Source organism: Etheostoma cragini, chromosome 1, assembly GCF_013103735.1.
Source record: "Etheostoma cragini isolate CJK2018 chromosome 1, CSU_Ecrag_1.0, whole genome shotgun sequence".
NCBI classification, from domain to species: Eukaryota; Metazoa; Chordata; class Actinopteri; order Perciformes; family Percidae; genus Etheostoma; species Etheostoma cragini.
In genome coordinates, this window is record NC_048407.1 from 23,261,084 (window position 1) to 23,277,801 (window position 16,718).

General features: G+C 40.8%; 1 protein-coding gene across 1 annotated transcript; it reads right to left on the bottom strand.

Annotated features, from left to right (window-relative positions):
• Positions 1 to 4,480: 4,480 nt before the first annotated feature.
• On the bottom strand, positions 4,481 to 16,508 carry abcb10 (ATP-binding cassette, sub-family B (MDR/TAP), member 10). The gene is made up of 14 exons (XM_034887010.1): positions 15,543 to 16,508; positions 14,430 to 14,636; positions 13,601 to 13,803; positions 12,784 to 12,918; positions 12,481 to 12,627; positions 10,932 to 11,067; positions 10,728 to 10,823; positions 9,981 to 10,190; positions 9,302 to 9,381; positions 9,010 to 9,190; positions 8,473 to 8,516; positions 7,225 to 7,259; positions 6,925 to 6,983; positions 4,481 to 6,803 (listed from the first exon to the last, which is right to left on the bottom strand). The coding sequence occupies exons 1-14, from the start codon at positions 15,991 to 15,993 to the stop codon at positions 6,610 to 6,612; spliced, it is 2,178 nt and encodes a 725-aa protein (XP_034742901.1). The 5' UTR covers positions 15,994 to 16,508; the 3' UTR covers positions 4,481 to 6,609.
• Between the last annotated feature and the right edge of the window lie 210 nt (positions 16,509 to 16,718).

A 16,718-nucleotide genomic window follows, 5' to 3' on the forward strand; every position in this document is an offset into this window, starting at 1 on the left:
AGGCGCGCCTCGCGCAGGGAAGGAGAGTGCTCCATCCAATACGTTTGAGGAGAGGGTCCGGTCGGACGCTGCGCGCCCCCGACGAGAAGAGGGCGCGCGCCATATATGGAACTGTCGCTTTGACCTCCCAGCGAGCCTCGCGAGTCCACCTCGAGGTCCGTATAAGGTGTGCGTGGTTCAGTGGGGGTTTTCTAGGGGAGACGCCAGTTGCTACCAACCAGGGTTATAGATTTGTGTCAAGTAGGCCTCATCCAGCCTTAAAATGGGAAAATGCTGTCCTCATCTGAACAGATTTAGACCACAGTGAGAGCCAGGATCTAAACTACTGACTGACAGGTCAAACCAGACAAGGTGCTGCAGCCTGAAAGCGTCAATTAAGAGTTCACTCACAAATTAAGCAGGAAATATTTTGAAAAAAGCTGAGGATGCATATTTGGTGTGTGAACGGTTAAATAAGTTCTGCTTCATCGTTCCAATCATACCACTTCAGTCATAACATTTTAAATACTACTATTTGTAATTATTGCATTAAATGCAGCAGTCTGATTGACTCCAGCTTGCATAACAGAGCCATGGAGTCATGAGTAAAAAACTGAAGGCCTTTTTGCATTCATACGTTGTAAATGTATTTGTGTCAGTCTTCAGCCTTATATGAATGTACAACATGTTATGGTAAAAAATCACTATCTATGCAATATTGCAAACTGGACTTCTTTTTCTTAATTATGCAACACTTGCACAACTAAAAACACATTAACAATTGGTTTAATTCAAACCGGACTGTTCTGCAGATCACATGGCCTGATCTTCACATGTCTGTCAGAGTCTTATTGAATAAATAAGGAGAGAACCCCTGCAACAGCCAACAGCTGAAACTGTATCTACAGGAGTTACTCTGCCCTGTCACAGGAGCAGTTGGATTAATTATAACTCTACTGAAGGAGGGGGGCTAGTGCATGTGTGTTTGTGCGTGCATGTGGGAATGAGAGATGGAGTGTCCATGCATGCACATGTATGTGTATGTGTGTTTTGGCATGAGGCATCAGAAAGAGTGGAAGAGGAGATGCCAAGGAGGTTATAATAAACTCAAAGGAAGTAAGGAATGACAGAGTAACAAGGGAGAAGCGTAGAGTAAAAACACATATACATTTAACGTGCTAGAGAGAACAATAGGCTTGATTTGGTAAATTGAAGGAACAGAAGCACCTAAGAGAAACAGCTTTAATGCCACCTGGGAACAACTGGGGATTCCTAGCCAACAGCAGCTAATGTAACGTAATGTGTTGACACAAAATAGAAAACAAGATCAAATCAATGTGGATTAGTATCTTTGGAACTTTATGTACATAACAAGAGATCCACAACATTTTTGTCAAAGAGATGGAAAGCAATTATAGAAGTATGAATAAATGAGTGCAGGTCATAATCGTTGGTAAAAACGCATTACTTATTATTCTGCTCTCAAATCATAACCTAAAGTTGGATTCATGTGGGAGAAGAGAAATGTTAACATTTAGCCTTTCGTGACCTGGATTCTCTTTATAGCAGCCACAGAAAGCTTCAGCATGGTTTACAAGTGTTTGGATATAACATAAAGTGTAAACCTAGATTTATGGTAAGGGACAAATGGAAAAAAAAAATGTTACTGGTAAGCAAAGAAAGTGAAAGCTTTATGAATTCGATACTAGTAAAGTTCCATCATTTAAAGTTTCCTTAATTGGCTCTGCAAGTCTCCAGGGAATGCTGTTTCTGTGTGTGTGTGCATGTGTGTGTTGTGGGAGGGGGCTGCAGAGCAAGGTAGAGCTACTTTTATGCACTTGTTGTGAACCATTTCAGATCCGAGGGCCTGTTAAACACCTAAAATGTAAAGGGGCTGGCAGTTGTCAGGGAGTGAAAGACAGAGGGGAGGGGAGGTCGCAGGGGCCGAGTGGGAGGAGAACCCAGGAAGTCTCCTGGAAAGTCTACTTGGGGACGAGGAGGAGAAAGAGGGAGGTGAAAGGGTGTGTGCAGCAGGTGGCAGAAAAGATGAGTTTAATTTGTCAGAAGATGTGTATCCAGCAGGCCGAAGAAGAGACTTTCGACAAGGAGCGTATTTCTTTTGTATATTAGTGCTTTTTTAGAAGTACCCTTTTTTCCTCTTGTATAGTGTTTTTATTTTTGCCAGTAAATTAGTGGATGGCTACAGGCAAATTCATTTTTTTGTTTTTGTAAAAGCATGCTCAGTCATCTACCTTGCTACTTACTCAGTTAGATTTTTATGTCAGTCACCACACTCTCGCGCTTTCTCTCTCACGGGAGCACAGAGGATCAGAGTGACAGAGAAAGCGTAAGAATAGCACAAGGCTCGGCATTCAAACGCTGGAACCAATACACTTGCTGTACACAAGTCTCCTACCTTTTTAAGTGTGGCAGAGTGCTCAACGACTGAGGCTTCTATGGTGCGTACAATCAGCACAGACAGGAGGCTTGTTGGAGATTAGTTTTCTATCTCAGGTGTTACAGTGAAGAGTCTGAGCATACTGACCGCTGATATTGAGGATATTGGAAATTTGACAGGTAAAGGTGCTTTAGGGATATCTGTTTTTTCAAGTATGTCTTAAAACAATAGACAGGTGTTCAAATTTACATTTAAACATTTTTTGTTTTGAGACAGACTTGTAAAAACGTGGACATATCCTTTAATAAGAAGTACAACTAGTGGGATTTGATCCCATGGATTGTCATGACACATTCTTCTTCCTGTTCAGCCTCATTTTATTAGTGTTGTACTGCACAATCCGTTCCGTGCTGAGTGTGCAAAGCTTTCTGACACTCCAGATGAGGGTAAGCAAGACGCCTGATCCTTTCCTGAAACCTGTCCAAACACAATCCAAATATCTCCTAAAGTTAAAAAGCCATTTTAATGTCATGTGTAGTATAAGGGATTCTGCTGCTGAGAGGAATAACAGAGGTAGGCAGTATTTCACTACAGAGAGGCAGAACTTTGAGCACAACCACTGATCAGTGAGAATGTTGGATCTTTTTCATGGAAAAGTGGTGGGATGTCTCTTAATAAAGGGAAGTCTAAGTCTAAGTCTCTATACCCAGTCATTTATTTAAAAAAAAAAAAGTCATATAATATTATTGTACAACCTTTATTTCATAGACCAGCGGGAGAATGTCAGGAAAAGAGTAGAGGGGTGGGAGATCTATTGAGGGATGACACGCAGCAAAGGGCCACAGGTCTGACCCATTCCGGGCCGCTGCCAAGGACTCCGCCTTCTTTTCTTCAGTCTCAATGGACTTACTTTATTACCTTATGAACAAATAAAGCTTTGTGTGATGTTTTTTCCCCAGTGACAAGCAAAGATGATCATATTTTGTTGTGTAAGGCCAAAACGAGTCAGAACCTTGGTTCCTGTAATTCCTCAAATAGCCTGGGGTAGATACAGAGAAAAGCCAAGGGAGTTGCAGCACATGGAGCTGGAATTGGAAACCCATGCAGGGAAGAGCAGCACCTGGTGAGCTGCACGAGCCAGCTAAGCTGTCCTCTGCACAACAACTGCTGCCTCGACTGGAGGGGTTGATCCACGGTTTAGTATTAAGTAGAACAATACTCAAAGGAAAGGGATATTAGTTACTGATCACAGAGATATTACACTGTCCAAAGGAACATAGTGAAAATTATCTCAAATCAAAAATTGATTCTCCTTATCATATACGACCACAAAAGGTCAAGAATGAACACCCATGAACATGGCTAAAGGGAGAGCATAATTCACAAGATATTTCAGTTTCTTCAGTTGTATTTTATAGAAGGTCTTTGCCTTTTGTGCCTGTACTTTTAAATCCCTTTTCGAACACGTCAAACATACAACTGATGAGCTCAATAGGTTGATTGACACATCCTGAATTTATCTTGATAGACTCTCAACCTGCCCCACAAGAGCAACAAACACTCACCAAATAAGTCAATCAATTGCATTCATTCACTTCTTTGCCATGACCCGTCTACGTGCCAGCAGATGGGACAATGTGAAGAGTCTAGTTGCATGAGAAGCTCACTGCACTGTCAACACAACCTACCAACAGCTGAATACACATTCCTCACACCACCAACACCAAGAAGTGTTATTTTGGTATGATGGATTGACTGAACATTGTCCCACCAACCTGGGCAGTGAACACTTCTGAGCCAAGCTGTAGCTCAAGGCATGACGCATCAACGCCACCTACTGACAGCCTGACATACTGCATGGAAACACAGCTGGGAGACAAAAACAGGGATTTAATTTATTCATTATTTTTAATTTATCTGGAACAAGCAATGCAACGACGATTTAAGAAAATAAAAATAACTCTTTAAGAAATAAAATATCCTATGGGTATACCCAACCCAATGTTATCTTTACTTGTATAAAAAAAGATAAATGTTTTTAATCCAATGTAATACTAGTGTACACTGTATGTTCCTAAACAAACAAGTTTTTCTACAAATAAAAACTATTAACATCTTACTTAAATTACTTTTACATATAATAATTTAGCAAGCAAAAAAAGAATTCAAAATCTATCATACATAATTTAGGCAATATTATTTATAACTTATACAAGTTACAAAAAAAAGAAACTGCAGTCTTCTGTGATCTGTTAAAACACATGGATGTATCATTATTTGGCAAACTTACGAGCACCATCAGTGTTTACTTTACAGCGAGTGGTGAGGTGATTTACTAACAAAACATGAATTATTTCAATTTAATTTGAGTGGGCAGGGTTTGGTAATATAACCAACTTACTTCCACAGGAACCACAACCACACATGTGGATATGTGATGTTCAGAGACAATGTTCAAGGCAATCAATAATTCATAGAAGAAAGAAATAGACAATACAAATATGGGAAATATAGTTTTAAATATAGTTTTGTTATAGTACAGAGATTGACTAAAATAATACGTGATCATTTCGGAATATTTGCACATATCCTGTGCTGCAAAGCAATGTTGCTTAAAGCTTCTCATCAGACAACTAGTTGTTTCTCACAAGCAATTCTAGAAACAAACCAATCTACAGTCTCTTGAGAGCGGTGGAGAATCCAAACTAAAGGCATTTGCTTGTCTGGTGTTAAAACTCCGCTCCAGATTCCCCCTGAGCAGTGAAATGGGCATTCGCCAGGTAATTATTTACTGAGAAGAATTCTTACTTCTTAGCCAGGACCTCTAAGCCGGCTCCTGTATATTTAGCTGGCTAACATGTATGTGGTTGTGGGGCTGTTTACATAGAATTTAATGCTGGCCAAGTGCACACCCTGTAAACACTGACCAATGAACAGAGCATGGAAGAGACGATCACGTCACACACTGACAGACACAGTGGTCAACAGTATGCGGTCAGAAATGCTGTACACACACGTTTAAGTAGTGATGGTTTCAGGTTTGCTTTTTGTTTCAGTTTTTTCCCACCATTGTTAAAAGAATAGACCAAGAAAAATGGCATTAACCGAGATTACAAAACCAGATAAAAAATTAAAGGATTAGTGATTTTAGACAAAGGGATAATTGTTAAAGTAGGGGGGGGGGGGTCATGACACACACCAGCTCTGACTTTGATGACATGTCTCATCTACACTTCCTCCCCGAGAGCAGCAGAACATCTACCAGAAGAAAGGCTGTTTAGCAGGCCTCAATCAACTTTCCCAAGTCACTTTATTTTTTTTTGACATATAAAAGTTGAGCAGTTTAGGGCTGTCACACCCAGAGAAAAAAACACTGAATCTAAACACATTGTATGTAAATGTGATCAACTGAGACCAAATCCTTGATGAGAGAAATAATGTTTTTAGAAGTGTAGCAGCTCAGCAGTGGACATTGACTTACCTGTTTCATGGCAGTTGGGCATACAATGACTTCATGTCCTTATAGTGTTCAGCCCTCTTTCTTACAACAACACAAATAGCTGCTTCATTTGGTGTGCTTAAACCCAAAATGACTGTAAAAGGCATGTAAGCTTCAAGTTTTAAAAATTCACGATGTCAACACAAATACACATTTAGCAGTTCTGTACATGATACTGGACTGTTTTTGGTTTGGTTAGGTTATAAAAATCATCAAGTGATAACAGACTACAGTGAAAGAAAGTCATTTTCATCAGATTCTTACCGTTGCATTAACCTATTTAAAACATGATTTTGGCTTTCCTTGAAAACTATGGTAGTGACAATTATTTATGATATTATGTGTTTTAGTGTAGAATTAGATATTTTAAAAATAAAGCACCTCTAGGAGCTCTCTGATCCATGTTTCAGTTCTTAGGTCTTTGCTGTGGATTACCCTGTTTGTTTCCTTCCCAAAAGGCTCTTCATGTGGTGCCAAATAGTCCTTTAAACAGTGAAAAAACACCTGCAGCATTTAAGAAACCCCTTTCATGTTTCTCAGTGATTTTCCGTTCTCCTCTCTCTCAACTGTGTATCTGTAGTCCGTACAGATGAAGTTCAGCTTTCCTTCAGCTTTTATCAATGTCTATAAATTCCAGGCAATATCCCTGTATATATACACTTCTTCCCAGGAATTGGTCTCACCTCCTGTCTTTTCTCTCTTCCTCATCCACTCCTCTGTACTCCCTGTCCTCTCACTGAAGTGCCCGTTTCTGTTCATCTTGCAGAAACGCCTGTTTCTCCATCAGTTTTCTGAACAGTCCTTGCCTGTTTCCTAGCAGTTCCGTGTGCTGGCCACACTCGGCTATACGCCGCTGGTCCAGTACAGCAACTGCGTTCGCATTCTGGATGGTGGACAGACGGTGAGCGATGATCACAACTGTCCTCCCTGTGGAATGGGTGAGAGAGGCAGGGAATAATAAGTCAAGAGAAACAAAAAGTGTGCCAGTAGAAGCAGAACTGAAGCTTTATTGTGAAAATGTTGACTGGGAGAGACGGAAAAGACCTACCTTCCATCAGACGCTCCAAGGCCTCCTGGACCAAGAACTCATTCTCAGCATCCAATGCACTAAGGAAACATGGTTGTTTAGGGTTTCCTTCAACAATACAACCTAAGATGCATCTCTAACCAACACAATAGAAAACTGTTTTTGAAGGCTCTATTATCAACATCATTTTTTTAAATATCCACAGTGCTTTGCAGATGAGTAAATAAAACCAGAAAGATAACAAGATAGTGAAAGTATTGTAGGTAAAGAAGTTTTGTGAGCGGATTTCAACAACAACTCTTAAGTCTCTGTCTTTCTCACCTGGTAGCTTCGTCTAACAGCAGGATCTTAGGATTCTGTGGAGAGAGAACACAAATAGTGTTGATCGTGTAGGTTTTACAGAAAAAAAAAGGAAAGCTGAGCAAATCCTGGGTCAACTTGACATTTTAAAGTGATTTTGTGGTTCAGTGAATATGATGTTTGGAGCAATGACTGGAAAAGGCATTCCTGTTAATGGATAACAAATGGCATGTGCAGGTGGTTATTACCAGGGTTGTGCTTTCTCCAGATGTATCTAAACAATAGGGATGTTGCGCATGAACCCCGTGCTTTGAGGCATGTATTGACGACATGAACCAATTTGGAATGGAGCTTTGTATCGGAGTTTATAGCAATTCATTTGTATGTGCTGGCCTCATACTATTCTGTGCACACCTGCATCCTCTGTGCCATGTCAGTTTTTTTTTCTAAAGCTGGTGAAGTGGTCGGCAAGAAAAGAAATAGGTTCAGCCCTGGAACAGTGGAAAAAGCTCTATTTCTGAATAAAAATTACTTATTATTTAATTTCTATTCCCACAAACACTTGTCACCAAGCACAATATCCCCCTGACCCGTCCACGAGCACTGTTATTGTCCATAAGTACCATCACTGTTTGTTAACTGTCCCAAGCACTTTCATTGTCCCAAAGTATGTCGTTGTCACTGTCATAGCACCACTAATTGACTCAAACTATTTCTATAAACACCACACTGGCAGTAGAATTCGATTACATTTCTCAAATAGCCTACACCTTCTGCACTGCCTATCTCACCTGTTTGGCTGAGGAGACAAGGCTGCTTTAGGCTACGTACTCAATATAATCACAGGAATGTGTGTGCAATGTGCAATGTGTTCTTTATTCATTTTCCTCCCAAATTGATGTATTTGTTTACAAACACCACTAAAATCCTCACTTTGTTTTTTTTTGTAGAGAAGGCAATTACATTTTTATTTAAGGTCCAAAACAGGCTTAATTATTTAATGTAATTATTTATTTATCCATGAATTCATACTCAAGATGTATTTATCTTTGAATCAAAGACATTCATGGCTAATATTTGTGAAACAGTTTGAGACACAATGCTATCCTTCCTTTCACCACCAGATGTCCTCATTAGAGTTCTGAAGCTTTGAGGACTTTTTTTTTTTTTTTTTTCCTCACTACAATTGGATTGAAAGCTTCACTGGTTCAGAAAGCTTTAGTTTGCCATCACTAATAAACAATAAAATGACCAAGTTGTTGTACTCACTTTGAGCATAGCTCTGGCTATTGCTATCCTCTGCTTCTGACCACCTGAGAAACAAACACAAGTTAACCATGTACACACGTAAAGGCTTTGTCTAAATAGGCCCTCTGTGTCAGCTGTATGCACAGACCCATAATAGTTAAAAGAGTGGTTTTAAAAAGCTTTTCATGTTCTGAATGGAAAAATAATAACTGACCATAACTCTGCTATGTGACAAAATATGAATACAAAAATAACTAAAATAAATGTCTTGAATTTACTTACTTTTAATGTATAAAACACAGCAAATTAAGCATAACATTTTATACGAAAGCATTATTGAGTTTAAATAATTCTTGAAAAGAAAAAATGAGCAGCCTTCCCAACACTGAACAAATACACATAACCATGTGAAAGTAAATACCACATGAAAATGTGTAAACGGCTCATGTAAAACAAATATCATCCTTAGTATTATCAACCCTTCCAACTGCTTTCTTGCATCCACAGTGAAGTAGATGTTGATGATAACTCTGTGGTGTCTCTGCCTCCGTTCCTCACCTGACAACAGCACTCCCTTCTCCCCCACTATGGTGTTAAAGCCCTTAGGAAAGGTCTGGATGAAATTAAAGGCGTTGGCCACTCTGGCTGCCCTGTAGATGTCCTCTGTGGTCACAGCTTCTGGGTCCACTGCACCGTATGCTATATTATCTCTTATAGAGCAAGAAAACAGCACGGGCTCCTGGGAGAGAGGCGAGAAGACAAGCTTCACTCAAGGGCTCTCAATATGTTCAGATTATGCATGTGCTGTGAGATCTGTTGTTTAAGAACAGGTTAAAGATTCATTTATTACCTGGCTGACAGTTCCAATGTGACTCCTGAGCCAATAGGGATTCAGATCTCTGATGTCATGACCATCTATGGTGATGATACCTGGAGAAAATGGGTTATTCTCAGAGTTTAAACAGCCATCTTAAAGTGCTCATATTATGTTCCTTTCCAGGTTCATAATTGTATTTAGAGGTTGTATCAGAATAGGTTTATGTGGTTTAATTTTCAAAAAACACTTTTTGTTGTACTGCACATTGCTGCAGCTCCTCTTTCCACCCTGTGTGTTGAGCTCTCTGTTTTAGCTACAGAGTGAGGCATCGCACTTCTGTTCCGCCTTTGTTGGGAGTCGCACATGAGCAGTAGCTATGTAAGGACTACAGAATATGAGGGCGTACCTGCTAGCAGCTAGGCGAGCATCATTATATTGTGTGTTACAAAGTGACGCCCATGTTTGTCACGGAAGTAAAGGCTGGACTACATTAGGGCCTTTTGGAGCAGTTTGTGAACAGTATGTTCTGTTGGAGATGGTAAGTCCCTTTGAGGTTGACTTTTGGCTTTGTCACTTTGTAAACCTATAATGTGCACAAAATATATAAGACAATAAAGGAAAGGGAAAAGCCAAAAAACATAACATGAGCACTTTGCCATCAGAGTTTCTGAGATTTCTAGTGAGTCTGATTACTCATTAGACTCGCTCTCACCAGCATCAGTGTCGTACAGCCTGAGGAGCAGAGAGACAAGGGTTGATTTCCCAGAGCCACTGGGTCCCACCACAGCCATGATGGTACCAGCTGGGACCAGCAGATTGAGGTTCTGGAAAATAGGAGCCTCCTTACGGGTCGGGTAGGCAAAGGAGATATCAGAGAACTCCAACCGACCCTTCAGCTGGTCTGAAGGAAGCATGAGGCCTTCTGTGGAGGAGCGGAGGGAAACGGACACAAAGATAGAACCTTTACTTATGTTTAACTTACTGGATTGGTTTGTTACAGTAAATGAGAAGATATAAAATGAACGAACAAGGACATTTAGAGGAAATACAGAACTTGATTATTTTATTCCAACTTAAAATGTAAATTATACATTGTGTTTATTAACTGACTGGGCTGTTTTACATCTGCTGACCTCTGTTTTGCAACAACAAATAAAAATCTGCATAATTTTCAAGCAAGAAGTTAGTCTTTCAAATCAGTTATATAAAGATACAGAAGTAACGTCTGACAGCAAATTACCATGTGGTAGAAGTAACATCTAGTTACACATAGAGAGGATTGTGACTATGTGAAATTCCCTGTCATGCACTTTTCTGTACTAGTCAAGATCTACCAAACAATACTTGTTCATAATTCTGAAACAATTCCATTAAAACCCTTTTGTTTTCTAGACATGGGTTTACAGGACAAAGTGGGTACTCGTTGATGTAGTGCGAGCGTGTGTGAGTGTCTGCTGACCATTTAGAGGAAACTCAGGCTTTCTGTCCAGCAGCTCCCAAAGTCTGGCTCCTGCTCCAAAACCCTTCATCAGCTCAGAGTAAAATGAACTCAGACCTACACATCAAACAGTAAAACACTGAGCCGAGAGCCATCACACACACAGTACGTAGGATGTAAACAATACAGATAAGGAGATTCTCATAATAGGAAAGTAGACCTTACCTGCAATACTGATGCCCACCCAGAAGGTGTACATGAGGAATGATGAGAGCTCTCCCACAGTCATGTGCTGGCTAGCCATCAGAAGCCCTCCTTTGTACAGCACTGACAGGATCATGATGTTACCACTGAGACCAGTCTGAAAGACACATGACCACAAACACACACGTCTGGTTATTTGATTACTTCAACATCTGGCATCACTGCTATTCCATAAAACAGCACTGATTATACTGATTAAAGCCCATTTGGGAGCCTGTTGGATAAGCTAACTGGGCTCTCTCTTGATATCTGAACTACAGTTTGCTAAACGTGTAAATTAATATGTATCTAATACATCTGAATCAGAGAAACAGTCTGGGGGTAGAATATGCAGGGATAATTACCCTATTCACAAAGCTTTGGGACATGTATTTTCCCTTTTCTTCTTATTTTGCTGTGTTCAGGACGTATATGGGCTATAACAGACCCCAAGCTGTGCGGCCCGTTCATATTGCCGTGTTTGTCCTACATTTATTTCACCAACACGTGCACATATACAGGGACAGGATGAAGCTCTGCATCCACACAAATTACGGCAATGTAACACCTTCCTGCAGGGTTGTGCAGAGCTGTGTGTGTGTTTATCTGTGCTTTAGAACGTAAGCATGATGAAACAATCAGAAAATAACATTTTAGTCCTCTCATTCACAGCTTTGACCTTGCTATCATTGCTCCCTTTCTTCATTGACTCTCTAGCTTACATTCACTCTCTCATAGTCTGATTAACAGGTAAATAGATTTCCTGAAAATTGACAGGTCAATCTCTTTGGTGGGGTAAAGTGAATGCCCCCGCTGATCTGATTCTCCAGCCAATGTCCCGCACCATTGTTCCCTTACTTGCAAATAAGATCCTGAGGCACTTGAACTCTTTCACTAAGGACTCATTCCCTACCCGAGGTAGGCACTCCCTCGGTTTCCTGCTGAGAACCATGACCTCAGATTCAGAGCTGCTGAACCTCATCGCAACGGCTTCACACTCGGCTGTGAACCGATCCAGTGAGTGCTGACGGTCACGGACCGATGGCACCATCAGGACCACATCATCTGCAAAAAGCAGCGATGAGATCCCTAGCCCACCGAACTGCAAACCCTCCCCCGTGTTTAAACAGCTGGTTTGTTGTTGGCGGGTGTTTACACTCAAACAACAAATTCCGCTACTGTGAGTATTTCTTAAAGATATGAAGAGAAAACCCTGTTTTGAGAGCTGTAAGCAAAGTTGGGTTGAGTTGTTTCAACACTGTCTTAACCTTTTAAAGCACACAGATGGATTTAAGTATTCTCTGACCTTGCACCTTGCATTGGATAAAACTTTCTTTTCTTTTCTTTTTTTTTTAGAATGGTGAAACGTCAGTCCTATTCAGACATGTCAGGTTCTGTGGTTTTGTGACCTGAAATACGGGGGGGAAAAGGAGAAGCCTCCCTGCAATAGTTGATTTCCTAACTGTGGATTTGGTTTGCTTCACTGACAGGACACACACACACACACACACACAAACACACACAAACTTACCACTCCAAAGAAGCCCGCTCGTAAAACAGCCTCCTTCCTGGCCAAGCTGAGGACACGGTCTGTCTTCTGTGTGTATGTGTTGACCTCTGACAGCTCTTTACCAAAAGCCCTGACCGTCCGTATGTTGCTGATCCGCTCCTCTGCCAACTACACACACATGCAAACCATCTTATTGCAACTTTATCTATTATAAACTTCTATCACCAAAAATGCAATTATGAAACAAATAAATGCCCACAAAAATAACTAATGCACAAAATTCAAACAATTTAATTTTGATCTGTGTTTTTCTGTTCACTGTACCTGTGTGGCTTGTGCAAGTGCATCCTGTGTGCATTTGGAGATGGAGCGGAGGTATCTGCCATAGACAACAGCAAGACCGGCCACAGGAGGAACAACCAGCAACACAAAGCAAGCAAGACTGGGGGAGACATAGAACTACAAGGGGAGAGAGAGTAAGAAAAAAGGAAAAAAAAGCAATTAATGGAAATAAAAGACTAGAAAAGAAAAGAGAGGGAGAGAGACAGAAAAACATTCACACTAATTGGCTGTAATCCATAATTACATGAGTCATGTCCATTCATTACCTTGGATGTTAATTAAACCAGGAAATCATTTGATTTTCTTGTATGGACAATTTTTTTGTCATAAGCATGTGTTGTGTTTAACGATCTTTCTGTACACAGATAGGTAGACACCCTAACAAAAGTTTGAGACTGGTGACAGAATGTGGTCAGATGAGGCTGTCACATACACACGCATATGTTTTCTTTGTATTGACCTTACGAGAAGTATATTTGGAAACCTGTTTCCCAACAGTCCTATAGTCTCAGAATAGAAAGATAAGAAAATCCTAACTACTTCCTTGTACTGAACAACACTGTTCACGCACACACCTTACTCTGTTATTAAATTACATTAGTGTTTTGTAAAAGTCAGACTTACAGTGCGCTTAGTTTGCAATAGTAGTATTAAATCTTAAAGTATAAAAAAAAAATCAGTAATAAAATAGCTAACACATTTATTTCACCACATATTATATAATAAAAGATACCTGCTGGTTCAACATGCAAACCTATGCTGACCAACCACAGCTGACCATTCTGAGGGACATACTCACCATCATACTGACACCAGCAGCTGCCTGGGCGACGGCCCTCAGCCCGTCTGACAGGTTATCAGTGATCGAGCGGCCCACCACGGTTGTGTCAGCAGAGAGGCGGTTGATAAGCTCGCCGGTCCTACTCTTGTCAAAAAATGCCACTTCCTGTCTGAGGATGGAGGAGAAGACGGCGACCCGGAGATTACGAACAATCTGTTGGCCTGAAGCAAGAAAAGAAATAAGTGGGGAGAATAGAGATAGGAGACTGTTGCAATAAGACAGTTACTTGATTAATTGATTAATTATTAATCACAAAATGAATCAATCCCATCTTTGGTAAGTCATTAATCGTCCCAGCCATTCAATAAAGAAAAAAGAAAAAAAGAAAATAGTACTGTTTGCCGTTAAGAAATAATTACAGCCACAACATTTTCCAGCTTGTGTACAGAATAAACAAACAAGATAAATAATGTTAATCAGTGAGTTTAGAGGTGTGGGTGTGTGTATTTGTTAAACTTTGGACTGAGCCAGGCTGGCTGTTTCCCCTTATTCCAGTCTGCTAAAATAACCGTCTCCTGGCTCTTACTTTATACTTATCACACAGAAATGAGAGTGGTCTTCTCGTCTAACTTGTAAATACTGTAAATATTCCACATCAGTCATTCAGAGTATTTAGTACTAAGACACTGGAAGTTTTACTGGAAGTTAGAATTGTTTTCTATACTTTATAATGCACACTAAAGCAAAAACGAAGACCTGGAAGAGAGGTACATAGATTCCTCACAAACTACTCATTAATGCAGACATCGGTGAGTTTGTGTTTAGTGGCGGTGTTTCTTGATCTCACCTGAAGTCTGCATGAGGTAGACTCTGGCAGCATTGGCTGCCCCCCCACACAGGAACACTCCCGTCAGCATGATGCATAATGATGTCAGGGAGGCTGCCATTGTCTCTGTGTCTGTTCCAGTGGTGTAAATGGTGTCGATCACTTTACCCAGGAGGAATGGAGCTGACATGGTTACTGCACTGGAGACAGTTAGGAACCCTAAACCAGCTGATGTGGATACAAGAAAAACACAACAAAAAATGGTTTTATTTAAACAAATAACAGTAGAAAGCAAACCCAAAGGCTACAACGCATTAAAGGATGCTTTCACTTTCGTGTTTTAAAGGGGTTTTCCAGCAAAACCTGATGGATCCTTGAGATTGTTTTTCAAACCTGAACTGTATTTTAAAACCAGCTTTCCAAATTAACATCATAAACAGCTGAGAGTAGCAGAGCAGCCTTTACCAGGTAATGATGAATAGAATTTGACATAATGTAAAGGTTTCCAATCTGGTAGAACCTGTCTCCAATTAAAGTCAGAAGAGGCTACAATGAAACTCACAGCCACTGAAGACACATATGGGAAGCAGTCTTGAGTGTCCCCCACAGTGTCCCACTGCTGTGGTTTTGTACTTCCCCAACATAAAATGCTGTAATATACAAGACCAGCTTTACCAAGCAAAAATATTGATAAATGTTTTCCTGTGTGGATTAAATGAAAATCTTCCTCCTGTGTGGTAATGGAAAATTATGCTGCAGGAAAGTAGTTGTGTGTGCACATTCCCTTCTATAATTAGGTGAAGAGCAAGGTAACACATACAGGTAAATAATAAGTAAAATTTGATTCTATTAGCTCTAACCACTGCATATTGGACTAACTACAGTATATGCAGCATTCATCAGACAAAAATCGTGCCTTTCCTTTTCCTACAAAGACATTTTTTTCTTTTTTATCTTAATTGAACATTTTTACACCTTTTGTTATTTTCTCATCAGGGATACATCTAAACACTAGACCATAACGAGTAGAGTCACTATTGGAGATGTGTTGTGGATGGATAGACTTTTTGCCATAGATATGGTGAGGCTAGAGGACAGATAAATAAGCGGGTTTTCAGTATGCACACAGCTTACCTGCCAGTCTCCATCTCTCCGGGTGAGCAAGTTGCAAAATCCTTTTAACATCCTCCACCGGAACCGTGGTCGGTGTCTGCTCCCTGTCCGTGTCCGTCTGGGTCTTCGCTGGTCCGGCTGGTGTAGGTGTAGAGGCGGCTGAAGAGCTGGCAAAGGCAACAGGTGTGTGTGTGACTGTCCGTGCTCCGCCTGTCGGTGTGTGTGAATGGAGTATGGAAAGCCCCCGAAGTGGACTGCAGGACAGGGCAGACATGAAGTGCCCGGGTGAGCAGAAAGGGAAGACGGTGGTCGGATGGACTGACGACTTGACCCCGGTCGACGGTCTCTGCCTGCGGAAGGCAGCGGAGGGATTCAGACGGTGCTCCAGCCACAGCATCCTCGGCTGCGGTAGCTTGAGTTTGAACAAATGCACTGCATGTGGGCACCTTGGCGGGCGAATTAAAAGCAGCATCGTCGGAGTTGAATTGTTGATAATAGATAAAGTTAAAAGATATATGTTTGTTACTTAGTGGTCAGTCAGATTCAGAAAACGATGGTGTCGAGGCGTTTCTTGTTAAGTCAGTCCATAAGAGAAACATTAGTCCCATAGCCCGGCAGGTCAAAGCACCGTATCCATAGCCGAGCAGTTGTAGAGCTTTATGCAACTACATTACCGAGTTTAGACCGTTATTGTCAGTTTTATCTGCGTCTGACAGCCGCCGTAACACAGTTTATCTCTTATCACTGAACAGCTAACTACACCCTGCCTGTCACTGTCATCTGTCGCTGAATATTTGGGTGGCAGGCGGGTGAAGTGGAAACACAAGCTGCCGAAGATCGGCTAACACCAAATCCACAATGAGAATTGCACCTTAACAGACTGGGAATATTCTAAAAGTGTAGAAACAAGAAAGGTGACCCTGGTTTGGTTCTTATGTACATCCGATTCCTCCTCCTCTTCGACAAATGAATCCAATGGCTGACGGTATCAAGCAAACTTTCCCAGGCATAACCAAACACACACAGATCGTCCAATCCCTAGCATTAGTGTTTCGCAAATGAGTTGTAAACAGTTGACAAAACATAACAGTGGTACACAAAACGAAAACATTCATGCCTACGAATAGGGTGGCATGGGATAACGTAATTAGCTAACTAAATTATTTCTTTTGACAAACAGAGTTGAAATGAACAGGT